The following is a 27,484-nucleotide window of genomic DNA, read 5'->3' on the forward strand; positions in this document are numbered from 1 at the left end:
AACTCATCAGAAATCTTCATGGATTTCTTCTTTGCTAGCCACGTCTGGCCCGTCCGTAACCTTTTGGGTACAAAGGAATGAAGGGCGGGTCATGCTTGGAGGTTGCAACAGTGGATCTGAAAATCAGGGTTCATCCTATGGATCATCGGTGACTTCCTAACTGTATTCAAAGCAGTTGTAGTTTTCACTTCGCTGAAATGGTAGTTACAAGTGTTTGAATTTACCTTTCCTCCTCCCAATGCCAAGTACATGGAAGAAATAAAGAATCTGTGGGCCCTTCCCGGATGGAAGCCGTTGGTGATGCCCTCTTTTTCAAAGCGCTGGTTTTATCTCAGCGATGGTTTAACAAAAACACGAAAGGGGTTGCAGATTTGTCAGAAATATAAGCTCACTTGCTAACGGACCGTATTTTCCCCTCTTGTTTTTTAGCCTCCACGAACATCTCATCCTGTTGTGAGGTTCTCCTGTGTAGATTGTGAGCCAATGGTAATAGACAAACTTCCTTTTGACAAATATGAACTTGAACCTTCACCCTTAACTCAGTACATCCTGGAACGAAAGTCTCCCCATACCTGCTGGCAGGTACTTCCCCTTACCTGTTGGCCCAATGTCTGTAACCACCCTGGGATCGGGGAATTGCTTTGAGAAGTTGCAAAGGTTAATCTAGGAATAATTAGACTGAATCTGTTAATAACTTTTCTGACAAATCCTATCAAATAAGCAACAGGGCCAAGCAAATCATTTCAGTGTGATAGGAATCATTAGCCTCCTGACATTGCCATTTAAGGCAGTGGACTCTGATGACACCTGTGTATTTGAGGATTTGGCAGACCCCTTGAAGCCTATTCAGGGACCCCAGGTTAAGCATCCCTAACCTAAAGGATGTCCTTCTATTTAGCTGTGGCTTCTGCAGCTGAAACTTAGCGTGAACTTGACAGATTGGAAGTACAAGATCTATTTTTTTTTTAAAAAAAATTTAACGTTTATTCATTTTTGAGAGAGACAGCGTGAGTGGGGGAGGGGCAGAGAGAGAGGAAGACACAGAACCCAAAGCGGGCTCCAGGCTCTGAGCCGTCAGCACACAGCCCGAGCGGTGCTCGAACCCATGAACTGCGAGCTCCTGACCTGAGCCGAAGCCGGACGTTTAACCAACTGAGCCACTAGGGCGCCCCACAAGATCTATTTTTTTAAGCTTTTCTTTAAATTCCAGTTAGTTAACATACAGGGTAATATTAGTTTCATGTGTGCAAAATATTTTTGACACAGACACACACACAAACCTTAAGCCCTGAAACGACTTTTTGGATTAGTGTAATGTAACCAAACTTCTCTTCCTGTACCAAGCACATTGGCATGTGTAATGGGGATTTTACTTGGACGAGGCAAATGCACATATGCTGGCTCTTCCAGGTGTTATACTCCAGCCAGAAGGGCTTGCTGATTCGTTAATAGATTCACCTTTGGATATTAGTTTGTAAAAATCCAGACACGGCAGTCACAGCCTTTTTATTTGGATATAATAAGGAGGCCCCACGCTGGAAGTATGTTTGTTCTATTTCTAGACTACAGCACCATATAGCAAATCAGTGATTGTTAGGTTCTATTTACACAAGAAACACTTTTAGACTGCCGTCTGTTTCATCCTAAAATGTGCGATTATTGCTACTAGCTGTCTTTAAGCCACTTAAATTCTCCAAAGATGCTAAAACTGGTTAGAAAAAAAGGAGCAAGCTTAAAGCAAGCATGTAAAAGTGCAAGAAACAGAACAATCTCATAAATATAATATTGAGCAAAAGAAGCCAGACATAAAAGATCCCATGTCCTATGATTCTATTTTGTCTACATTCAAAAAAAGGTACAGTTGGCTTACTCTGTCAGAAGCCAGAATAGTGGTTTTTCTTGGGGGTGCAGAGTTGTGACCAGCAAAGGACATGAGGGGGTTTCTGGTCATCGTTCTATTTCTTGGTCTGGGTGCCAATTACACATGTTCAGTCACCTCGTGAACATTCATTGAGCTGTATACTTTTTTTAATGTTTTCTTTTTATTTTTGAGAGACAGAGAGAGACAGAGCATGAGTAGGGAAGGGGCAGAGAGAGAAGGAGACACAGAATCCGAAGCAGGCTCTGGGCTCCGAGCTGCCAGCACAGAGCCTGACGCGGGGCTCGAACTCACGAACCGCGAGATCGTGACCTGAGCTGAAGTCGGATGCTCAACCGACTGAGCCACCCAGGAGCCCCCATTGAGCTGTGTGCTTATGATTCATGCACTTTTCTGAATGTATGTTTATATTTCGGTTAAGTGCACTGGAAATGTGCTAGAAATGTAGAGCTATGGATAGTAGAATGTTAAAATCAAGATAGGAGGTTTGACTTCATGGGTTGACAAAAATTTCACAATAAAAGCAAATACAAATTATAGCTTTCCCCTAACATAAGCCCTCTTTTCCAAATGGCACATTTCTTGTAAATCTTATCCAAAGAAACTTAAATCCTGCCCTGGCTTCCTGCACCACTGCTCAACTATGCCACATGCCTATCTCCTGTACCTTACGTTACTTTGATTTAGAGTAGTTTTAATGCAATGAATTAGTGGGGATGAACAAGAATAAGATGAACCAGGAGCCAGGAAATTTGGCTAATTCCTAATGGAGACTGGATTCCAACCCTTAACTCTGCCACCAGTTTATGTGGTCTTGGGCCAGATACTTACTTTCTCTAGACAGTCTCTAATGATCCCTTTGAACCCCCAAGTTCTTTGAATCTGCAAGTGATAAGGAATTTGGAAGAACTCAAAGGGCTTATGAGAAGGAAGGAAGGGAGGAAGGAAAGGAAGGAGGGGAAAAAGGGAGAGAGAGAGAGAGAGAGAGAGAGAGAGAGAGACAAAACAGTGTTTCTCCCTTCATGGGAATCATAGGTCTGACCCTTGACAGTGTGTGTAATGCTTTTGATCCTTTATGATGATTTTTCCTCTTCTGTTGTACACACTTAGGAAATAGGGCAAAACCTACCATGTGTTATTACAGATATTTGTTTCTATTAAGGTTCAGATTATGACACAAAGTCTAGATGAGTCCTGTTTTACAGCTCAACTCATTGTATGTGGGGTCATAAATGGCATAGGAAAGATTTATTCTTAGCTATGACTAAACATAGCAAGAATTTACTCAACTGGTAGATTATATTGCTGGTACCAGCAATTAGCAAGGTAGATGGATTCTCTTTACCACCAGGGTTTGACTTTTGTCTTAAATGATCCTGCTGAGGGACTTTGGAAAAGACAAAAGTCTAGGTCCCTAAAAGTATATGTTGGTGCCCTGATTTGGGCCAAAGAGCAAACACGGAACACTGAGAAGGCATGGTAGCCAGAGGACTTCAGCACAGCACAGCGAGTGTATGGGAACTGACAATATAATATATAGCAAATCAGGAATATCAATAAAGGAGAAGATGGAGTCACACGGAATAAAGATTAATGTTTTGATCTTTAGTGAATGTTTGCTCTACCAGCATAATTGATAAGACAAAAATGCCTTCCAGACTGAACCAAAGCATCTCCTTGCTGCCTCAAAAGAATTAGCACCAGTGCCTGGCTTATAATAGGCTACTTGATAAATGTTTATTGGATGAGAGGCACCTGGGTGGCTCAGTCGGTTGAGCATCCGATGTCGGCTCAGGTCATAATCTCACGGTTCATGAGTTCAAGCCCCGCGTCGGGCTCTGCACTGACAGCTCGGAGCCTGGAGCCTGCTTCGGATTCTGTGTCTCCCTCTCTCTCTGCCCTGCCCCTCTCACGCTCTCTCTCTCTCTCAGAAGTAAATAAACATTAAAAAAATTATTGGATGAAAAATGAATAAATGGATAGGGGAATGGGGGTACCAAAAGGAAGTAGAGCAAGACTGATAATCGTACGCGTGAGGAGTGTTAGCATACTACTTTAAACGGGCTTTGCTTTTGTAATTGCATGCTTTAGGCATGGGGCCATATTCCATTTTTCTAAAGCCTCCACTCCAGTCACCAGTTGTTCTTTTGAGAAGTCAGTTTGTTTTAATGGCTGGTTATCACTTAGCACTATTTCAGCCATGTTTGCCATTGTGCTAACCAAGTAAATATTTGGACGTTGTGGTCTCCGAGCGGTTATTGCACAGTACGGTGTCATTTCTTTTTCTTAAAAATTTTTTTTTCATTTTATTTATTTGAGAGAGAGAGAGAAAGAGTGCCCAAGTGAGGAAGAGGGGAAGAGGGAGGGAGGGAGAGAGAAAGAGAGAGAGAGAGAGAGAGAGAGAGAGAGAGAGAATCCCAAGCAAGCTCCATGCTCAGTGTGGAGCCCGACATGGGGCTCAATCCCACAACCCTGGGATCAGGACCTGAACTGAAACCAAGAGTTGAATGCTCAACCGACTGAGCCACCCAGGCGCCCCTCATTTCTTAATATAATGTATACAGGAATTGCGATGTGATTTAGTATGACATATTTGGGCATAACCATAGGCTAGAAGCACTATTGCCATTTTTAAATTACATAAATTAGCTGTGCCTTAGATGTTGCTGGGAGTTTGGTTTCGCATAAAATCCTTATTGTCATAACTATATATTACTTCATGTTTTTAGGTATTTGTTACCAGCAGTGGAAAATACAATGAACTTGGTTATCCATTTGGTTATTTAAAAGCCAGTACAACTTTAACTTGTGTAAACCTCTTTGTGATGCCGTACAACTACCCAGTTTTACTCCCTCTTTTAGGTAAGTAAAGTATGTGCCACTTTATCATCTTTAAACTCTTTTTTAATGTTTTATTTTATTTTTGAGAGAAGGCGGGAGGGGCAGAGAGAAGGAGACACAGAACTCCGAAGCAGGCTCCAGGCTCCGAGCTGTCAGCACAGAGCCCGACGCGGGGCTCGAACTCACGAACCGTGAGATCATGACCTGAGCCGAAGTCGGATGCTTGGCCGACTGAGCCACCCAGGCGCTCCCACGTTATAATCTTTAAAATACAACAGAAATGAAAAATAGGATAATGGCCTAAGCATTTTAAATGTAGTCCAAGAGCGATAGCAGGATATAGAAAAGTTTGAAAACTGCTTTGGAAGGATAGCATTTACACACTGTTTTCTGTTCTGTTCATTTTCTTGCTGTTTTTTTTTTTTTTTTTTTTCCACATCAGACAGAAGGGACGCTTAGCTCCAATACTGCCGTTCCCCATGCCCCCCTCTGCGCCCCCGGCTTAAAGTGCACTTGGCTTTTTCGTAGACTAATTTGGGACACAAAATTCCATTGATTGGGGTTAATGCTCCAAGAACCTCTCCAGGAAGTAGGCCTTCTGTGCGGGTTTTGGCTCCCACTCATTCCTCCACAAACGAGTCTTAAATGCTCTGGAGGCATCTGTTTCAGGCAAGTTAAGGAAACAGGTACAAGGGTAAATTCTGTAATGACTGTAGTTGTAGAAGCTGCAGTTTCCATGGTACAATTCTACAAGGAACAGCTTCGGCAGCTGTTACTGAGATATCACTGAAAATGTGAGTAGAGATTTTTTTTTTCTCATTGAAAGAGCCGCATCTGTTGAGAGTAATAGAGTACCACGTGGCATCCTCCTAGCTGTGAATTGCGAACATATTTATTTGGTGGGGTTTTTGCAAAAGGTGTCAACCTTTAAGTTTAACCTAGTCATTAAAAGCATAAGATTTTTAGTGCTGTGAACTCTATTTGTACTAAATGTACTGAAAAAGCAATTCTTTTAAATGTTGCAGGTTAGGAACGGGCCATGGTAAATGTATTAGCATGGTTGTTTTGTACATAGTCTACTTCACTTCTTAGTCTAATCTAAAAATATCCTCTAAAAGGTGATTGTCATTGGGGCGCCTGGGGGACTGACTCGGTTAAGTTTCTGACCTTGGCTCAGGTCATGATCTCACAGTTTATGGGTTCAAGCCTTGCATCGGGCTCTGTGCTGACAGCTCAGAGCCTGGACCCTGCTCCAGATTCTGTATCTCCCTCTCTTTCGGCCCCTCCCCCACTCCTGCTCTGTCCCTGTCTCTGTCTATCAAAATTAAATGAACATTAAAAAAAGTTTGAAAGGTGATTGTCATTGCTATAAAATATAGGTTATGTCTTTGATATTAATAAGGGTACCAATAAAAAGTACCCATATTTTGTGGATTTGTTTAAATTATAAACAAATATAAATTCATACAAGTATAAATATAAGTATAACAAATATAAATTCAAACATGTATAAATTCATAAATAAGTTTATTATTTATTAGTGACTTATTTCCTTAAAAATATTTTTTAAAAACGAGTGTAGTTGATACACAATGGTACGTTAGTTTCAGGCGTACAACATAGTGATTGGCTAAGTCCGTATGTTACACTGTGCTCATCACAAGGGTAGCTACCATCTGTCTCCATACAACGCTATTACAATACCATTGATTACATTCCTTATGCCGTGCCTTTTAGTCCCGTGACTTATTCATTCCATAACTGGAAGCCCGCACCTCCGTCTCCCCTTCACCCATTTTGCCCATCCCCCTCCAGCCCCTCCCCTCTGGCAACCATCGATTTGCTCTCTGTATTTATAGGTCTGATGCTCCTTTTTGTTTGTTCATTTGTTTTGTGTCTTTAGATTCCACATATGAGCAAAATCACATGGTATTTGTCTTTCTCAGTCTGACTTATTTCACTTAGCAGAAAACTATCCATGTCACAATCTCATCCTTTATGACTTCAGTTTTCACAACTGTAAAGGGAAGGATTAGACTAGATAATTTACACGTAGGCTGTTTTATGGTATTATTTTTCTATTTTTTAAACTTTAATTATTTTTGAGAGAGAAAGACAAAGCGTGAGTGGGGGAGGGGCAGAGAGCGAGAGGGAGACACAGAATCGGAAGCAGGCTCCAGAATCTGAGCTGTCAGCACAGAGCCCCAGGTGGGGCTCAAACCCGTGAACCTCGAGACTATGACCTGAGCCAAAGTCGGATTCTCAACTGACTGAGCCATCCAGACGCCCCTATTTTTCTACTTTTAAGACTATATCTTATTTTGAGATAATTGTAGATTCACATGCAATTGTAAGAAATAATAAGAGAAAACCGGTGCAGTCACTGTGGAAAACAGTATGGAGGGTCTTCAAAAAGTTAAAAATAGAACTACCATATGATCCATAATCACACTACTGGATACATACCCAAAGAATACAAGAACACTAATTCAAAGAGATACATGCCCCTAGATGTTTATAGCAGCATTATTTTTAATACCCAAGATATGGAAACAGCCCAAGTATCCATCGATCAATGAATGGATAAAGACGATGTAGTATATATACACAATGGAATATTACTGAGCCATAAAAATGAAATCTTGCCATTTGTTGCAACATGGATGGATCTAGAGAGTATAATGCTAAGTGAAGTAAGTCAAAGAAAGACAAATTATTTCACTCACATGTGGAATTTGAGAGACAAGAGAAACGAGCAAAATGAAATAAAAATAGAGAGACCAACCAAGAAACAGACTCTTTTTAAAAATTTTATAGTGTTTATTTATTTTTGAGAGAGAAACGGACAGAATGTGAGCAGGGGAGGGGCAGACAGAGAGGGAGACGTAGACTCTGAAGCAGGCTCCAGGCCCTGAGCTGTCATCACAGAGCTCCATGTGGGGCTCGTACTCACGAATTGCAAGATCATGACCTGAACCGAAGTCGGACGTTTAACCAACGAGCCACCCAGGCGCCCCTCCCCTCCAAAAACAGACTCTTGGCCATAGAGAACAAACTGACGGTTACCAGAGGGGAGGTGGGTGGGGGATGGGTGAAGTAGGTGATGGGGACTAAGGAGGGCACTTGTGCTGAGCACCGGGTGATGTATGAAAGTGTTGAATCACTGAACTCTACACCTGAAACTAGTATAACACTGTATGCTAACTAACTGGAATTAAAATAAAAACTTACAATAAAAAAAATAATATTGATAGAGAGATGACACCAAAAGCACAGGCAACAGAAGCAAAAATAAACACATGGGGCTACATCAAACTTAAAAACTTCTGTGCATCAAAGGACATAATCAGCAGAGTGAAAAAGCAAGCTATGGAATGGGGGAAATTCTTCAAATCATGTATCCGGTCATTTTTTGGTGTGTGTGTATGTGAGGGGGGTAGGTTTTCTGTTTTCTGTTATTCAGATTGGGTACTTTCTACTGTTCTCTTTCCCAGTTTACTGATCATTTCCTCTGCCCCCTCCATTCTGCTTTTGAGCTGTTCCATTGAGCTTTTTACTTTGGTTATTGGATTTTTCAGTTCTAAGATTTCCATTTGGTTCTTCTTTACATCTTCTGCTTTTTACTTTCTCTTTCTTTGATGAGGCTTTCAGTTTTTCTCACTTGTTTCAAGCCTGCTTATAATTGCTCGTTGAAACATTTTTTATGATGGCTCCTTTTAAAATCTTAATCGGACATTTTTAATGTGTCTGTCATTTTGGCGTTGGCATCTCTTGATTGTCTTTTGAATTTGAGATCTTTCTGGTTCTTGGTATGATGAGTGATTTTCAGTTGAATCCTGTTCATTTTCAGTATTCTGTTACGAGTCTCTATCTTATTTAAGCCTTCTGGTTTAGCTTCCTGTCACACTCCTGGCAGAGATTGTAGGTACTGACTCTCCTCAGTGCCAGGAGGGGGTAGAAGTCCGGGTTCTCCACTTGGCCTCTGTTGACATTCAAAGGGAGGGGCTCCTTCTTATTGCTGTGGGGGGCGGGAGTTCTGGATCCTCACTAGAACAATACCTTAAGAATTAGGAATTCCTTGTTACTCCTCCCCACGTGGTCTACATGGACACCGCAGGGGTGGGGGTGGCCTTATCACCAGAGGGCAGTGGAAAAGTTCTATAGAACTATTCTGGGCCAAATTTTAGGACCTCATCTTTGGCCTAAGCTCAGCCTGCCTTCCAAAGTATCATATGAAAGTGCCCCTAACTAGAGTAGCTGGTCTCCCATTAGAAACTGAGATGTGCTGCACTTCACAAGACGCTCCTCCCTCTAGGCCTGGCCTTTGGTGGTCTTGCAGGTAGCAGAGGTCAGATGTGGACATGGGATAATGGTTGAGTTGTTCTTCCTTTGTCTAAAACCTGTCGCACCTAAGTTGCCGCATGTTGCGCCCTCTCACTCCCCAGTACTACGTGAGGTCCTGGCACTGTGTTCTTGGTCCCCCGTTAGGCTGTATCACTCTCTTCCCCAAGTGTCAAGTTCCCTTTCTCCGTGAAACGCTTCTGTCCCAAGAGATACACGTGCCTCATTTGTTCCTGGTCCTCCTTACGCTGTGACACGGAGCATCCCACCCTGCCTAGAGTGTCACCATCTCTCGGTAAACATCTCAAACCAGAAACCCCAGAAGCACCTTTGGTTCCTTCCCCTTCTCCAACACCACACATCCATCTGAAGGTCAGTCCATCCTTGACTTATTTCTCATTCTGCCATTTGGCTTTAAATATCCATTTTCAGGGATGCCTGGTTGGCTCTGTTGGTAAAGCATCTGACTCTTGATTTCAGCTCAGGTCATGACCTCATGGTCATCGAGCCCTGAGTTGGGCTCTGTGCTGAGCGTGGAGCCTGCTTGAGATTCTCTCTCTCTCTCTCTCTCTCTCTCTCTCTCTCTGCCCCTTCTCTGCTCTCTCTCTCAAAATAAATAAATAAACATTAAAAAATAAATATCCATTCCCACGCTTTTCTGTAACCTGTGTCTTCCCAGGAGCACAGGGTTTTTCACACCATTTGAGGCTGGAGGTCCTTGTGCCCCCGAACCCCAAACTTGAGTTTCATGTGGAGTTCTGAAATGGACACTCTCAGCATTTCCACCATGACTTCGCTTTCTGGGTTGTGCAGCCCCATAGTGTTAAGAGTATGGACTACAGAGCAAAGCTGCCCTGGTATGGATCTTGGCTCTGCTGTTTGCTTGCTTTGTGATCTTGGATAAGATACATAGCTTCTCTGTGCCTTAGGCATTTCATCTGTAAAATGGGGGGTAATGATAGTGGGGGGTTCCCCAAAGGCATTTAGTTGGGATTAAATAAGTTAATATCTATGTTATCTTCATAGCTCTTGAAGGCACTGCTAGTCCATATTAAGGACATTATATAAAGATATAGGGCTTTTTTGCAGTTTGGTGGACAGGGCATTGAGGAAAAGGGCAAGTTAAGTCACATATACCTCCTAAAGCCCAGGAACATCACTGTATTACTGCATAGTTGCATAACTGTCCATTAAGGTCACCCTTGTTTTTTTTCTGTATTAATTCAAGATTTCCATCAGAAGTAGTTAATCGAGGTTTAATTATCGAAGCACTAAAACTTAACCTGGAATGGGTAAGTGAGGCTTAATTGGGTCAATGAGCTATCACAGGAATCATGTCAGTAGGGTGGCAACCAGAACAACACAGTCGGCAAGAAGATTATCTCTCACTAAGGAAATTATTTTTTCTTTCCTTTTTTTAAAAATCTTTTTATTTATTTTTGAGAGAGAGAGCGAGCAGGAGAGGAGCAGAGAGAGAGAAGGTGACACAGAATCTGAAGCAGGCTCCAGGCTCTGAGCTGTCAGCACAAGGCCTGACATGGGGCTCGAACTCACGAACCGTGAGATCACGACTTGAGCCGAAGTCGGTCGTGTTAACCAACTGAGCCACCCAGGCGCCCCAGGAAATTATTTTTTTCTATCGAGGGCCAACAACTACAGAAATGAAGACACTTGTTGTAGCTTTGTCTTTTAACTTAAGAACCGGGACTTGTGCAAAAAATAAAATTCAGATTCAGACCAGTTATGATCAGGAGAACAAGAAATGGAGGCCCAGAAAGGGAAGCGATTTCTCAAAGCTTACTCTGCCAAGCGTGTGGCTGAGCCTGGAGCTCAAACCCACATCTTCCCCCCCCCCCGCCTTTTTTTTTTTTTTTTTGCTGCCGGAAATGGGGAGAAAGGAATGGAAGAGAAAATGTCAGTAGTCTTTGAGGTGTCAGCAGTTATCACTTCACTTTCCTATCCTCTGGTCTCCTCGTCTTTCAAATGTTGACGACTTGGTTGTTTATGGCGTCTTCGGGGTCCCATTGTGGAGACTCCGTGTGAATGGCGACCTCATGCCATGGAAATCATTCACTGAGCTGCGGAGAATGTGACTAAAGGGGTGCTACCCCAATGGCTCTCTACCCTTAATCTAGATTGTGGAACATTCTCTCTCTTCTTTCCCCCCTTTCAAAAACTCCGGCAAGAAATAATTAGACTGAATTAGACTAATTGGTGGAATCATTGCAGTTGGCATTGCTAGAAATGTTAAGAGTATTCTTGACTCTCGTTTCACTATCTAATCTGTTTATATCTAGATGTCTCCCCAGTCTTGTGGTCTTTCAATTTGTCAGTTTCCAAAACTCTGCTTCATTCCCAACAGACTCCACATAAAGACCCAAGTGTAACAGGATATTTCCACAGTCTCTCATTCCTTTCTGTCAAGATATGAATGGTCTTTAAAGGACCTGCATGTTACAATGAGCCAGAAATCTCTTCAGATCTGGTTTTCTTTGTTCTTTCTACCCTGCACCAAAAGAACAAAAGACCTACATTTTATGACTTTGTAAATTCATTTAAATTAGTTTCGGCAGGGGTCAATCATTTATTATAGCAGTAAAAGGAAGAAAATGTGTAGTTGTTTTTCTTAACTAGTAATTCAGAATTTCAAAGAATAGCCCTAATCGTAGAGAAATTATGCACGTGGCGTTGGGATGCTTTTGTCCCTGGAAGTAAAGCATTTGGATTTTTTTTGGATAAGAGCCAATGAAACCTGAAAAAACAAAATCGAAGATGGATTTGAAATATCTTTGGTATTTATAGTAAGCGTGGCAGGCTCCTGTTGATGTGTGGGGCTATTGATTTTGAATTATTATATAAAATATATTTTTTCTTTCCCTCAGAAGGGAATAATGACATATTTTGAAAATTTTCCTGTAGTGTATAGAATGCATTTAGATTATTAAAACAATTAAATTTAAGTGTGAAAAGATAGATCTGCTTACTTAAGGACAGTGTCTTTAGTGGTATTAACACACATGGTATTCAAGAGAATATATTTAGTTGTACAGAGTTTTGAACTACAACCTAACATCTCTACTAGCTTTTGCTAGTGCCATGACCCAATTGGTAACTAACATTTGACAGACGCAAAGTTTGAAAATGAAAGAAATGAAGAAGGCAGGGCGGGGAGGGACTATACAAAGTATAGACTTATTAAAGAGGATCCAAAGCATAATTTGGAGTTTGCGGTCTCTGCCTGAAAGTTAGAGGCTTTGCTTTTGTTCTCATATACTTTGTAAAGCTTCTTACCTTGACCTTTCAGCCAAAAGTGTAACACTCACTGTTTACTTCTCTATTCATTACTGAGATATAACTGACATGTAACATTATATTAGTTTCCCATGTACAACATAATGATTCAATATTTGTATACCTATTGTGAAAAGAACACTGGGAACACTGGTTAGCATCCATCACCACACAGAGTCACAAATTTCTTGTGATGAGAACTTTGAAGATCTACTCACTGAGCAACTTTCAAATATGCACAGTATTATTAACTATAGTCGCCAGGACTTTATTTTGTAAGTGGAAGTTTGTATCATTTGACCACTTTCAGCCATTTCGCCTGACCCCTTCTCCCCACCTGGCCTCTGGCAACCACCAATCTGTTCTCTGTGAGTTTAATTTTGTTGTTGTTGTTGCTTTAACAGCCTTTATTTATTTATTTATTTATTTATTTATTTAGAGAGCCAGGGGGAGGTGGCCGAGAGAGAGGGAGACAGAGAATTGGGCAGGCTCCGTGCTGAGCCCCAGGCGGGACTTGAACTCATGTGAGATTATGACCTGAGCCGAAACCAAGAGTCAGACCCTTAACAACCTGAGCCACCCAGGCGCACCTTAACAGCCTCCATTTATCAACCAATGTCCGTGGATTCCCCCTCAGTGCACATAACTACAGTAGTGTTACCAGCATGTAGGAGGTCAGAAAAATATTTCCTGTGGCTCAGAGGTTGTGCTTTAATACTAGATTTTATGTAGCTTCACACATGGAAGAGGCGTAGGTAACTTGAGAATTTGTTTTATTTACTAGAAAAATGCTATATATAATGTTGGCAAAGAGCACCCAAAAAAAGACAATCAAATAAGTTCCAAAGAAAGGTTCGTCTAATGTAATGTTTTAATTACACTGAGATTTCTAGGAAATGCTATAATGGGTGTGCTTGATTTAGATCTTGGAATTTAGGACTGGAATAACGTAATATTTTGTTTGGTTTTCTCTTGCAGATGACTTGTTTAAAGTTCACAAGCTTAAGCCAAATCTGAAGTGGCGACAGGCTTTTGACAGCTACTTAAAAACTCTGCCTCCATACTACTTATTAGTATGTATTTCTGCGTATATGTGCATTAACTGTATCAGTGATGATTCTTGTTGCAAGAAATGTCAGTGAGCCAAAAACTTGACCCCCGAAATGAGACAGATTTTTTAATTTCTAAATATCTATATCGCCACCGTCTTCGCGAATTATGCGTAAGACCTTGGAGATGTCATGTTGGCACAAAAGAGAATTGCTTATTTTATTTCCTTTAACTGCCATGGTTATTTTTATAAAAACACATCTCTGTTTCTCTGAGCAAAAGCAACCTTGTGAAATTGGAATTTTGGAATTTGCGAAAAATATGTCTGGATTCATGTATGAATGTCAACTTCCCTTTTTAACTCTAGAAATTTTCAATGTGGGGTTTCCCTCTGAAAGAAGAAATTCTGGAAGGCGGCATATGTGCCAATTGCCTGTCAAATGTGTTCTAGACACAGCAGGAAGCGGGGCTGCTGGTTGGGGGAGGGGAATCCAAAAAGAATCAAAAGTTACTTGGCCTCATTTGGGTGTTTACAACTTGAGAAAAATCTTCGTGATGCTTTTGAACTGGTCATGTAATCGAAATCAAGATTACCAAAATCGTTTCAGAGGCGGATGTAGCAAACCTTAAGCCAAGTTTCTAGAGGTGAAAAGGCAGAATCTTAAATGGTACTGTTGGTGTCACTGGAAGGAGAAATTGGGGTGCGTTAGTATTTACCATGGCAGGAATGGGGTGCACGATAAAATGCAATATGAAATGACTTTATGACTTGGGAATTAAGACTGAAAGCAATTTACCTGTTTGAATATGCTGTTTCTTGATCTTCTTATCCCACTCTCTTCTGATTTATTTATTTATTTATTTATTTATTTATTTACTTTTTATTTTTTACTTTCTGCTCCTTACTCCTCTGCTATTTTCATTGCCACTTTTTAATGTTCCATGTTTGGTTTTATGTGCAGCACCTTGACTTCTAAGAAATGAATCATGTCCCTTTGCCCCTTATAACTGAACTTTGAGTATTTTAAGATTTATTCTATTCTTACTGTTGTGTATTTTGTTTCCTTATAGCCATTAAAGAAAGCACTAAGGATGATGGGAGCTCCAAATCTGATATCAGATAATTTAGATTGTGGACTTAGTTACAGTGTTATCTCTTACCTTAAAAAACTCAGCCAACAGGTAGTATTGGTAAAAACAAACAAACAAAAATCCTTTGCCCTCAGAAGTGCATTTCCTTATTCTTTAGTGTAATTGTCATTTTTCAAATTAAATGTGTATATATCTCTCCACTTTATGGATTAGTGATAATGTGATTCTCTATGGCTTCTAGCTTCACCATTAAGCTGCAGCTAAGGGTCTGTCAGTGTCATTGGATGCTGTGCCGTTTCTCCTTCTGCTTGCCAGTTTGTGCTACCCACGAGCTGGTTGACATCTTGTGGCCTAAGAGGGGCAGAGGCTTAAGAAAATGATCTCATGGGTCACATGTTGTCTATCCTCAACCTAGTTTCTCCTCCAATCACACTGGGCTAGCGCATCCCCCTTCTTTAGGTCGGCACACTGAGGCATGGTGTGCCTCAACGTCTGGCCTGAAATTAGTTCTTAGGCAATAAACGTATGCACACGCTCTTTCTTGGCGAGGGGGAGATGAGACCAGTGTTCCTCACGCTGGAGGGTGATAGGCCCCTTGGGGACCCGAAGAGTGGAGTTCAACCTCCTCTCTTCTTGCCCTCCGTCCGTTCCTTTATACCCCCACCTCATTTACCATTATTCACCTTGTCCCTTGCCTGCCCCTCTATTAGTACCTCATCCTCCACTCACCCCTACTTACCATACTTCTCACCTCTACCTAGCCCATTCTTGCAGGATGGAAGAGTTTCAGAGCTACTGAGGTAGAGCGTTACTGCCATACGAATGTGTTACGTTCTGTGACAAATTAATGCAGCCTTTTTACTTTCTTCTTATGCACAAGGGTGCTCCCAGGTAGGGGGCAGTGGTAGCGTCTGCAGTGGCAGTCAGGCTTTAAGTCACATATGTCTGGAAGTTGGGCCTTTAGAAGACAGACAGCCGTAAGCAAAAGAGTGTCAGATTTCACTAAAGAACCAAAATGACTCCGCAGTTGGGGGACGCTGACACACCTTGCTAGGATCCGGCACAAACAGAAGTATGGTCTGGAGTTTACCAGCTCCTGCCGGTCCAGTGTGCTCATAAATGCAAAAGAAAGCACAGGCAGACCTAGATTTCTGGTCCACCGAGCGTCCCCGTGACCCCCTTTCCTCTCCGCCAATAGATTTTTGTTGTTGTTGTGAATGTTTTGTTTTGGTTATTTATTGATTGATTGACCTATTGATTTACATATATTTTTTTATTTGATGTCTACCTTAGGCCTTTAAGGCTGTGTCAGCAGGGTATGGCCACCAGGAAGAATAGTGAGCAGAGTTGAGTCGTGCAAGTTCTGGGACCTTCTGGAACACGTTGCTTGTGTAGTTTTCTAAATGAGATTTCGGGACCATTTCTGGAAACAGACCCTTCATTTGCTCTTATCCCTTATTTCATGACTTAATTTTGTGCCAAAGATAAGAAACATACTTAATTCCGATCATAGTGAGAATTAATGAATCTCTCCGACCTAACCGTAAGAAATGAAAAATCCTTTTGGGCTTACTGGGCACTGGTGGAATCCCTTCTTGTAAAGAAAAAAAATTATTACTAATTTGTAATCACTCTAATCACTAATTTAATTACTAATTTAATAACAACTATGTCACCAGTGTTCCTTGAACCATGTATGTGGATCACCAGATATGCCCAATATATTGCTACAAGTCACCATCAGGCACTATTTATCAATGCGGTTTAATAGCGTCCATTAGGATTTTTTTGTAAGTTAGCTAGAAACTTACTGAGCAGATATTACAAATCATTTGCGTGGTAACGTTTGTTAAATTTAAGCATTACTTTTTTGGGGGGGTGGTCCGATATTAGAAACAAACAGCTGAATTATTTCCAGATGTAATGCCAATCTGTGTAATCTGAATTTTAGCCCTAGTTTACATTTATAAATACAGAGTCTTAAACCTTTATGTCTGGGTCTGAAATAAATATATTGACTTAGACTAGATTTTACAGCAACAAAATGTGATTTTAAATGTCTATGAATGTAATTCTTATCCATGGTTTCCATTCTCTCCATGATCCAATCATAATTTTGCCATTAGACAAGAGAAAAAAATGTAGTAAGTTATTTTTCTCACCCCCACCTCCCTGTTTGCTGTGATAGTGCAGAGAAGCACAGGGAAATGTTTAATTACCCATTTTTCTGTGATTTACAATTGAAAAGTGTTCTGTGGGGTTCTTAAAGTGTTCCCTTTCTTAAGTAGTAAAAACAACAGTGATAATATAGATCTTTTCATAACATACTATGTACTTTCATTTTAGACCAAACTAGAGTCAGAACGGATACTAGCGTCCGTGGGGAAGAAACCTCCCCAGGAAATTGGAATCAAAGTGAAAAATCATTCTGGAGGTGGCGTGTCCTTTACCCACAGTAAAAATTTTAGAAAACTATTGAAAGAAATCATAGGGGAAAGTGCACCAAGACTAACAGAATTGAATACCAAAGAATTTGCTGGCTTCCAAGTAGGGCTCTTAAACAAGGTAAATTGTGGACATAAATACTTTGTATTTGTTTGAGCTTGTCTGATGCATTTATGCCATAGTATTTTAGTTTTGAAATAATTACGATCCTGTTTTGGACTTCATACTTATCAACGGTTTAGTTTAGGAATTGCCCTGCCCACAGACGCCAATTTGGAATTAAATGTGCAAGATATGTTTGGGGGTAATGTCTGTGAAGGATAAAGGGGAGAGAGAACAGGAGTTGGCGGGGGAATCTTCAGGCCACACGGCTGATTTAGCACCTGTGAGAGGAAGGGACGAGGAAGAGAATTGGGTGTGAAGGGTCTCAGGCAGGAGTGCAGCTTCGAGAAAGTCTTGGCCAGCCCAGCAGGGACCTCTAACACCAAGATTTCCCATAGAGGAGGTCCACATTGGGCAGAGGTGGCCAGGCCAGTTGACACACTTGGGAAAGGATATTCTCAGTGGTTTGAGCATGTTGTGGGTATATTAGAATTTGGAACAAGGCCAGCAAAGGCGAGGTTTCCACTGGCAAAATTCTATGGTAGTTATTGTATTGAATATCCCTCTCTTCACTACGATTTTACATACACTGCAGCATTAAGGATTACATTTCTATATTAAAAGCGTCAGGAGTAACTGAAATTATTTGTTCCATTTCAAACAGGATTTGAAACCTCAGACATATAGAAATGCTTATGATATTCCACGTAGAGGTCTTTTAGACCAGTTAACCAGAATGAGATCCAATCTGCTGAAAACACACAAGTTTATTGTTGGACAAGATGAAGGTAAATGAACAAAGAAGTATTTTTTTGTTGATTAGGAAAATATCAAGCCTGACTTACATGAAAGTGCTTATTGCATAACGGGTAGGGTAGGTTATTTTGTAATACTTTCAGGCTTAGAATGCTCATTTTCACCTGTTCTCAGGTTTTAGGGCAGGTGTGCATTAATTGGCTCACTGAGAGTGAGCATTTTTTAAAGTTTTTATTTGAATTCCAGTACAGTTAACATACGGTGTCATATTAGTTTCAGGTGTATAATATAGTGATTCAACACTTGCCTACCTCACCCGGTGCTCCTCGCGACAAGTGCCCTCCTTCATCCCCATCACCTGTTTCACCCATTCCCCCCACCCACCTCCCCTCCGGTAACTATTGGTTTGTCCTCTATGATTAAGAGTCTGTTTCTTGGTATATCTCTCTCAAGGGCGAGCATTTTGATAGCCACTCCAGGTTTAGTGAACTGGAAAGTGGCGGGACCTAGGTCTGTCAGATTTTGGAAATGGCACAACCCAGCCTGTCGTGATGAATTCAGTCCGGAATTCCTCATTTACATGAAAATTATGAAGCTGGTAGTGTGTAGGACAGTTGGTGACGGTGTACAATTCCCCTTTACTCCATTGTGTTCATTTGAAACAGGGTCATTTGTCCATTAAAAGGAGTTAAATCTTAGCCTGGCCGACCTCCTAAAATTATATACCAAGTTCTGTGGAGAGGAGGGAAGCTTCTCTAGGAAAGGAGCCTATAGATTTAGTCACATTCCCCAAGAACGGAAGGCCTACTAACCAAGGTCTCTGGATGATAAGAGAGAACCATGGAGGCCAGGCTCTTTGAAATGCAGCACAAATATGGTGTTTCAGGCTGGGTGGTGGCATACAGGATGTCAGCCCATTTTCAAACCTGGTTTGAGGCCTAAGGGCGTTGTACTTGGCCTAGTGATTTGAGCTTGTAGGGAGTAGTGATGGTACCCTGAGTAGTGAGTGGGATGAAGAGAGATAATTTTAGATCTTAGAATTTGAGATGTTTTTAAATGTTTATATTTATTTTTGAGAGAGAGAAAGCGCACGCACGAGCAGGGGAGGGGCAGAGAGAGAAGGAGACACAGAATCCGAAGCGGGCTCCAGGCTCCGAGCTGTCAGCACAGAGCCTGACGCGGGGCTCCAACCCATGAACCGTGAGATCATGACCTGAGCTGAAGTCAGATGCTTAACCCACTGAGCCACCCAGGTGCCCCCAAAAGTTGAGATTTTAGACTATTGGATGCCAAGGTACACGTTGCCAAACCAGACTATGATCATGCCCTCTTAAAGTTTTATTTATTTATTTATTTATTTATTTATTTAGCACACATGCACACATGTGAGCGAGCAGGGGCGGGGCAGAGAGAGAGGGAGAGAGAATCCCAAGCAGGCCCCATGCTGTCAGCGCAGAGCCTGACGCGGGGCTCGATCCCACAAACCGTGAGATCGCGACCTGAGCCGAAATCAAGAACAGGATGCTCAACCTACTGAGCCCCTGATCGTGTCCCCTTGTCCTCATGATGCATACACTGCAGCTGTGTACCATTGGTTTCTTTGCCGGTGATTTTACAGATTCCCTTCATAGTGTTCCAGTCGCACAAATGGGTAACTATCAGGAATATCTAAAGACACTGGCTTCTCCGCTTCGAGAGATTGATCCAGATCAACCAAAAAGACTACATACTTTTGGCAATCCATTCAAACAAGATAAGAAGGTAAGATACCTATTTCTAAGTCTGCTCAAGTTGTGACAGTCTTGCTATAATTCCTTTCTTCTGGGCAAGGTGAATATAAATCAGAGGTTCTCTGTTGGTTGACAAGATAAAATAGGACTCCAGGGCTCTCCGTAAATGGAAAGTGGGAGCCTCCTGATACAAAGGTGTGTTGTTTGAAGAAAAGAATAAGTGACATTTACTGAGTACCTAGTAGGAGTTGGTGTTTTACGCGATCACATTTAATGGCCACAACGGTTCTGCAGATGAGTGTTACCACGTGTCCTCTCATAAGAAGAAATCAAGGCTCACAGTGGTCAAGCGGTGTGCTCTGAGTAGCACAGCTGAGAAGAGCCAGGATTTGAACCCACACCTTTCCAGCTCCAGAGTCTGTATTCATTCCCACCTCTGCACACTAATTCCTTTAATATTGAGATCACCAGTTATTTCCTGTTTCCATTACTCGGATCTCTAGTGCTCTAGCCAGACGGTGATGAAGTGTTCATCTTGAAATAGGAAGTACTACGTGATGCTGCATTCTTTGGATTGTCCTAGTAGAGATCTAAATGTGAGGTGTGTGTGTGTGTGTGTGTGTGTGTGAGAGAGAGAGAGAGAGAGAGAGAGAGAGAGAGAGAGAGATACCGACTTGACCATCTAAGGATGAAGACAAATGGGGATTCTGTTTGCACACATGGAGAAGACTATTGGTGTTAAGCTGCAGACCATATAATAATCTGTCTGGTAACAAAACTAGACTGAGAGATATTCCACTTCACCCCAATCCTCAATTAATTGTACTTTTTCTTAATTTTTCTGTGCCCTGTGCCTTGGGCTCCTCATTTGAATCCCTGGGGATAATGATTACACTTACCAGAGTCCTGTGCAGTATTGAGTTAGTGCATGTACCCATTTCAAACATGACCTACATGCAGTAAATGCTCAGGGTGTATGGTTTCCCCTTTCTGTACCGTGTTGCTTTCGAAAATGCCTTGGAAGCGTCATTTATCATGATTTTATGAAAATGTTTTCATATTCTCAGGTTATCCTTGGATGGGAACAGCTTTTAGCTAACCCTCTGCACTGATGGCTGTCATCCTTTACCTACCCCCAAGAATGAAAAACCCCCAAGGTGGACATATTTGAACCTCCGTGAGGTTGCTGTTGGGGCAGTGACATTTTCTGTCAACCTGCTCTCTACCGTCCACATGCAGCGTTCTGTACAGTGATAGTCAATATTTCTTAATGATGCATTTAAAGCACAAAAGCACACAAAAGGGAATTGGTTCACTTGCCAAGGGTCGCTTCCGAATGGTCTGTACTTCCTCCGAAAAGTAACCTCTTCGGTTGATGCGAGTTGCTCATTTCTCAAGCTTTCTGGTTAATCATGATTGTATTGTGTTTGACCTTGGCAACACGTTATCTTTTCATTTCCTCCTTGTTCCACCGAGACTAGGTCAAGATGGGACTGGAGTAGCACTTTCTGAGAACAGGGTCTAGGTGGGGCACGGTAAATCTCTGGCCCGTGATGAAGACGTGTGTTGGTAACAGGATGTATGGTTGAGTGTGCGCGTGCCGCGTGAGGGCACTGTGCTCTTTAATGGAGAGTGTTCATTGGTGTTTTCTAGGGAATGATGATTGATGAAGCAGATGAATTCGTGGCAGGGCCACAGAACAAAGTGAAGCGCCCCGGAGAACCCAACAGTCCTCTGTCATCTAAGAGAAGGCGGAGTATGTCCCTGCTGTTGGCGAAACCACAAACACCACCCACTGTAACTAACCATGTGGGCGGAAAGGGACCACCCTCAGCCTCGTGGTTCCCATCTTATCCAAACCTCATAAAACCCACCCTTGTACATACAGGTATAGAGTAGTGGTTGTGATTTCCTTATGGCTCCTAGAAGACTAACACTAAACAGCCTTATTTTCCTTTGTGTTCATTTCCTTTGTATCCGCTTTTTGTTCGTTAAGTAAACCATTATTAAATCATCAATGTGGTAGGTACAAAGGGCCCCGTGGGGAGCAGAGTCACTGTCTGAGGCAAGAAGATCCATACTTATGTAGTAACTAGCACAAGGGGGAGACATGGGGATAGGAGCGTGTTGCTGCGTGAGTCAGAACGAGGAAGCAGGTTCTCGACGCAGCAAGAGAGAACCAGCTTAATACGAGGCTGGGTCTGCACTGGCTCTCTGTGTCCTCAACTCCTGCTCCCGCTCTAGCCCAGTGCGGTCTGGCTCTGCCTCCCCACCGCACTGAGACAGGCATCATCACGGCTCCCAGGGTCTGTTGCGTGTTCCCATTGCTTCTTCGCGTCACTTGTCACAGTTGTTCACTCCCTCCTCCCTGGAAACTTTCTCAGGTTCCCAGACACCACACGTCCTAGTTTTCTTTTCCCTTTGATGGCAACTCCTCTTCACCCTCTTTTTCTGGTTTCTTCCCTTCTCTCCCACCTGTAAATAGCGTAGGGACCCAAAGCTGGATTCCAGACACCAACCCCCCACCCCAGGTGATCCCATGCAGTCTTGGGCTTTCCAGGACATTTACATGTCAACAACTCGGGTGTTTACACCTTGCTTCAAACTCCAGACCTAAATTTAACCATGGACATGGTATTTCCACTTAGGTGTCCCATAGACCAATAAAACTCGGTTTCACGTGTTTCATCAGAACTCCTAACCTTCGCGCTCTCCAAAACAGCTCTGCTTGCTGCCTGCCGCAGGCATGACTCTTAATGTTAAGTGACACCATCCGGCAGTATGCTGGTAAAGGTGCAACAGCCAGCTGTCCGAGTGTGTGGGGGCCGGGAAGGTGAAGCCCTGGATTATAATGTTTGCAGGTTTCCACAGTGTAAAGGATGCCAACGTGATCGCTGTCAGGCCATCAACATGAGGTCACTGGGCCAGATCAGGAAGAGCACACTCCTGGCACCGTTATTTCCCCAGGGGTTCAGTGAAGACCCACGGAGTCACCATGATTTCTCTTTTATTCTTCTCTCACTTCCATCCCTTAGCAAGTGCAGACACTTTGACACCCAGTCTCTATCCCTCTAGTCTGTGCTGCCACCGTCTGTCCCCAAGCTGCTACAACAGCTTCTCATCTGATTTCCCTGCTCTCCCACTTGACCCTCCTGACCCATCACTGCCCTGCAGCCCAACTGACCCTGTGCGCACGGAAATCCAATCCTGCCACATCCATCCCAAAACCCGCCACCAACTCCCCCGAGCACTCAGAACACAATCGGAGCTCCCGACGCTGGTCTACACGCTCTGCAGGACCCGGGCCTGCCCTCCTCTCCTGCATGCGTCCTCTGGGTGTCCTCCTTGCTCTCTCTGCCTCTGTCCTTTGCTCCACGGCCCCGGCTCATCCCCTCCTAAGGCCCTGCACTGGCCCTCACGGCAGCCAGAAGTCCTCCTCACGTGCACAGGCCGCCCTGTCTCCTGCTCCACGGGTCACCTCCTCAGAGGGCCCTGCCCGACCCCGGGGTCACGGAGACTCCCCCTCCTCTCTGTCACATCCCTGATACCTTCCTTCCCAACAAGAATTCAAACTGTATTATTCCCCTTGCCCAAATTACACATACCATCTGACTTCCCCATGAGGATGTAAGTTCCGTAAGGATAGGGATTGTTCTTGTCTGTCTCGTTCACTGCCGATCCTCTAGCTTTGTCTCAGTGCCTGGCAGGAAGGAGGCAGAGCATGTGAAGTAGAGGTGTCAGGCCTGGAGTAAAAGGAAACCCATTTCCTTGTCACAGAAGGGAATGATGAGAATCACAAAGATTTTTGGTGACGGACTACATGTAGAGCCTCGAGGCCTAACGGCCACCTCTGTTTTCTTAGAACTTTTGAGATAGAGAGGAGAGAAATTGAAGGGGGCCCATGTAGTCTGGTGCCAAGCTCGGTGAAGCCTGGCATTTTCTTTATTTTCTTAAGCATGGCATTTTATATGTAAATTACAGAAATCATGACATCAAGTGAGACTTGCTGCCTTTCAGCTTGTAAAGCACAAGCAGCCACTAAACCACGGGTGCCAGGGACCTAAGAACGCTCAGTAGTTGTCTTGCCTGACTCGGTTTCCATAAGTATTGGGAGTGCCGTGAAGAAAAGAAGGTGGTTTTGTTGTATTATTTTCCTGGGCTCGGTTTGAGAGGTCTCAGCCTCCCATCTGTACGCCTTCTTGCTTTTTGAAACAAATAATTTCCTCAAACGTGAAGATCTGCCTGTGGGGTTGATATAACTCACTCACCTCACAGTTTACCTTCTTGATTTGGCCTCCAGATGTCACTATCATTCCTGATGTCCATGAGGAGAAGAGGGAAAATGGTCAGATCCCACCCGATGGCTTCTTGTCAAAATCTGCTCCCCCAGAGCTTATGAATATGGCAGGAGATGGTATTCCACACCACCACCAGTTGGATTCTCTATCTGACGACTTCACTAGTCTAAGGAAAGATGGCCTGATTCACAAACCTGGTACGCATGCACTTCTAGGAGGAAGCAAACACTGCAGTGTCTCTGTAGATGATCGAAAAGCCTCAGTGACACCCACTTTGGGAACTGTACCAAACACCTTGCAAATAACTCCTGCTATGGCGCAAGGAATCAATGCTGATATAAAACATCAGTTAATGAAGGAAGTTCGAAAATTTGGACGAAGTAAGTAATGAAGGCACAAGTATCAATAATATAATGGGAGGTCCTTCTCATAATTCTATGATTCAGGATAGATTCATGCTATCTCTGGAGGTATTGGGGAAGTATTGGGTTTTCACATAATTTATTATTATTTTTTAATGTTTATTTTTGAGAGAGATTGAGAGAGAGCACGAGCAGGGGAGGGGCAGAGAGAGAGAGAGGGAGACAGAGAATCTGAATGAAGCAGGCTCCGCACTGTCAGCACAAAGCCTGACGTGGGGCTCAAACTCATGAACCCATGAGATCATGGCCTGAGCCAAAGCTGGACGCTCAACCAGTTGAGCCACCCAGCACCCTGGGTTTTCACATAATTTAAAGTGATTCCTCTTGCTTTAACTAAAAGGACCCAATACACCCTTTTCTCTTTTTGCACCTTACTGATTGTAATAGTTTCCTCTTGCTGCTGTAACAAGTTGCCACAAACCACGTGGCTCAAAACTGTACTCCCCTTACTGTCATGGAAGTCGGAATTCTGAAATTATCTTCACTGGGCTAACAGAAAGGTGTTCCTTCTGGAGACTCTAGGGGGAATCTGTCTCCTTGCCCTTTCCAGCTCCTACAGGCTGTCTGTGCTCCTTAGCTCCTGGCCCCTTCCTTCAGCTTCGAGCCAGTAACGTCAGGGCCTTCTCTCCTGTCTAGCCGTGCTCCTATCCTTACATCTTTTCTCTCTGGCTCCAATTCTACTCCCCACCTCCTATTATTTGGATATTTGCGATTACACTGATGCATAAGCCTGGATAATCTCCCCATCTCAAGATCCACAGCTCAATTCTATCTGCAAAGTCAAGTCCCTTTTGCCGTATACGGTAACATATTCACAGTTTCCAGGAGGTAAGATGTGGACAACGTTGGGGGCCATTGTTCAGTCTGCCACATTTGTTCAGTGTTTACAAGAGTTTCCTTAGTAGCTGATGCGCGGATGTTTGGGTTCGAGTGTTTAAAATACAAATGATAACTTTCCACCTGTGAGGATTGATTACTGAGGATGTGTAAGGATTGAATTTTATTTCCTGTTCGTATTTTTTAAGAATACTGAGGTTTTGGGTTTTTTTTTTAATATCTTCAGAGTACGAAAGGATTTTCATTCTGCTTGAAGAAGTGCAAGGGTCTCTTGCAGTCAAGAAACAATTTGTCGAGTTTACCATCAAGGAAGCTGCAAGGTGGGTGTAAAGTGGAGACCTTCGTTGTTTGTCGTTAAGCGGTAGGGCCCAATGCAGAATGGGGGCGGGGGGTGGAATGAGCTGTCCCTTGGTTTTCTCAAACCCTGGCTCTCTCTCGTACTTAAGGCTGTCTCCGGAGGCACCGAGATTGGTATTATCAGAGTCCGACTCATTCACCCATGTCTGTGGAATCTTCTAAGCTCACCACAGCCTGAGGTGGGCTCGGGCCCTCAAGCTGGCGCTGTCAGTATTTGCTAAGCCGCATCTTTTTTTGTTTGTCTTTGGTAAATTTTTTTTGAATGTCTATTGAGACAGAGAGAGACAGAGCGTGAGCGGGGGAGGGGTAGAGAAAGAGGGAGACACAGAATCCGAAGCAGGCTCCAGGCTGTCAGCACAGAGCCGACGCGGGGCTCAAGCTCACCAGCCGCGAGATCACGAGCTGAGCCGAAGGCCGGATGCTCCACCGACCGAGCCACCCGGGCGCCCCCGCTAGGCCGCATGTAGACCGCCAGTTCCACCTTGCGCCCCGCACGGTGCCTTGCACATCGGAAAGGCTTCGAGTATCTTTTGGTTAATAAGATTTCTCTTTATTTCTAGGTTTAAAAGACGAGTCTTAATCCAGTACCTTGAGAAGGTACTAGAAAAGATAGACTCCCACCACCACCTCAACAACGTTAATCACATCAACAGAAGGTCATCATGTTAATGCAAAGACCAAGGAGAAAAAAGGGCAAGTTTTCTATGCTGTACGATGGAAGATGATATTGTCAAAGCTTCCTAGAATGTTTTAGGCAAGGGAATTGCCTTCCCGAAGCTAAGAAAAAGCCATGGAGCTTTTTTTTTTTTTTTTTTTTTTTTTTTTATGGTTCTCTGGAAGTAAAAGCTGGCTAAGGGTTTTTCTGGAAGTATTAATTTGTTGTTTTGTTGTTTTTTTCCCAGTTGAGGAAGGTGATATTATTAATTCAGCAGGTCAACTTCAGTAAGCACTGTCACCCCTTCTAATCTTTATTTGTTTTTGAGAGAGAGAGAGAGACAGAATGTGAGCAGGGGAGGGGCAGAGAGAGACGGAGACACAGAATCCGAAGCAGGCTCCAGGCTCCGAGCTGTCAGCACAGAGCCTGACTCGGGGCTCGAACTCACGAACCGCGAGATCATGACCTGAGCCGAAGTCGGACGCTCAACCGACTGAGCCACCCAGGCGCCCCACTGTCGCCCCTTCTAGATGTGACAAGGGTTTCCTCATATGAACTTTGCTGTTCTGGGCATTTCCAGAGTGACTAAGAGCCACCTGTAACGTGGAGCACTGCTTGGTGGTCATCTTGTGTGTGCCGAACAGAGTTGTCAACAATTCCTAGTTGTGCCTTTTAAACCATGCAATATTCAGGACAGTTTGAAACAAAGAGTAAGAAAGCTGCTATTCGGGTAACTTATTTCTCTGTGGGAGGGGGCAGGGTGAGTCACAAATGATCTACCTCCAACTCTCTTCTATTTTGTCTAGAGACATTACAAAGTGCACCTGAGGCTACCCCAACCCTGACATTTGTTCTTGCGTGTGATGACCGAAAGTCTTCAGGCAGACTTGTATGTTCTGTGCTTTGGGAGCACTAAAAGAAAAAAAAATAATGTATATATTTCCTTTAAGGTTTATACAAAGGTTTATATGGAGCAGTATTGTTTTGTCTGGATTAATTTGCAGAAATTTAAGTGTACAAAGAGATTTTGAGTTTGCATATATAAAATAAATCATTTTATTGATTTTCACAAGTTTGTTAATGCTGGAGACATTTCTAGTTTTATCTTTCCTGTGACTTATTACTCCTTTCAGAAAACAGAGTGCACATTATAAAGTGAAGATGTTAACATAAGGATTGAAACTTCAAAACATCACTCACAGAACCCAGCGATGTTGGGGGAAATGGCAGAGCAGGGTATTCTGGGGGTCAGTCCCTCTCCAGAAACACTGAAAACACTGAAAAAGACACCTATCAGAATGAAGGACTCTGGAAGATAGCAAAGGTTTATAGCAACCAAGCGAACACTGAGTCAGGAGAAAAGCCAGTGAAACATGATAAGAGAGTTT

General features: G+C 43.0%; 1 protein-coding gene across 1 annotated transcript in view; it reads left to right on the forward strand.

The window, feature by feature from the left end:
* INTS6L (integrator complex subunit 6 like) overlaps window positions 1–27,165 on the forward strand; it is a 55,900-nt gene extending 28,735 nt beyond the window's left edge. Inside the window, 12 exon segments of the mRNA XM_042973884.1 lie at window positions 430–582; window positions 4,609–4,741; window positions 13,331–13,425; window positions 16,841–17,059; window positions 17,706–17,829; window positions 19,416–19,558; window positions 21,181–21,283; window positions 23,828–24,205; window positions 25,311–25,404; window positions 26,002–26,038; window positions 26,903–26,928; window positions 26,930–27,165. Of these exon segments, the coding sequence (XP_042829818.1) occupies window positions 430–582; window positions 4,609–4,741; window positions 13,331–13,425; window positions 16,841–17,059; window positions 17,706–17,829; window positions 19,416–19,558; window positions 21,181–21,283; window positions 23,828–24,205; window positions 25,311–25,404; window positions 26,002–26,038; window positions 26,903–26,928; window positions 26,930–26,960 (1,536 nt within the window). The 3' untranslated portion in view covers window positions 26,961–27,165.
* Window positions 27,166–27,484: the final 319 nt, after the last annotated feature.

This window comes from Panthera tigris, chromosome X (assembly GCF_018350195.1).
Source record: "Panthera tigris isolate Pti1 chromosome X, P.tigris_Pti1_mat1.1, whole genome shotgun sequence".
NCBI classification, from domain to species: domain Eukaryota; kingdom Metazoa; phylum Chordata; class Mammalia; order Carnivora; family Felidae; genus Panthera; species Panthera tigris.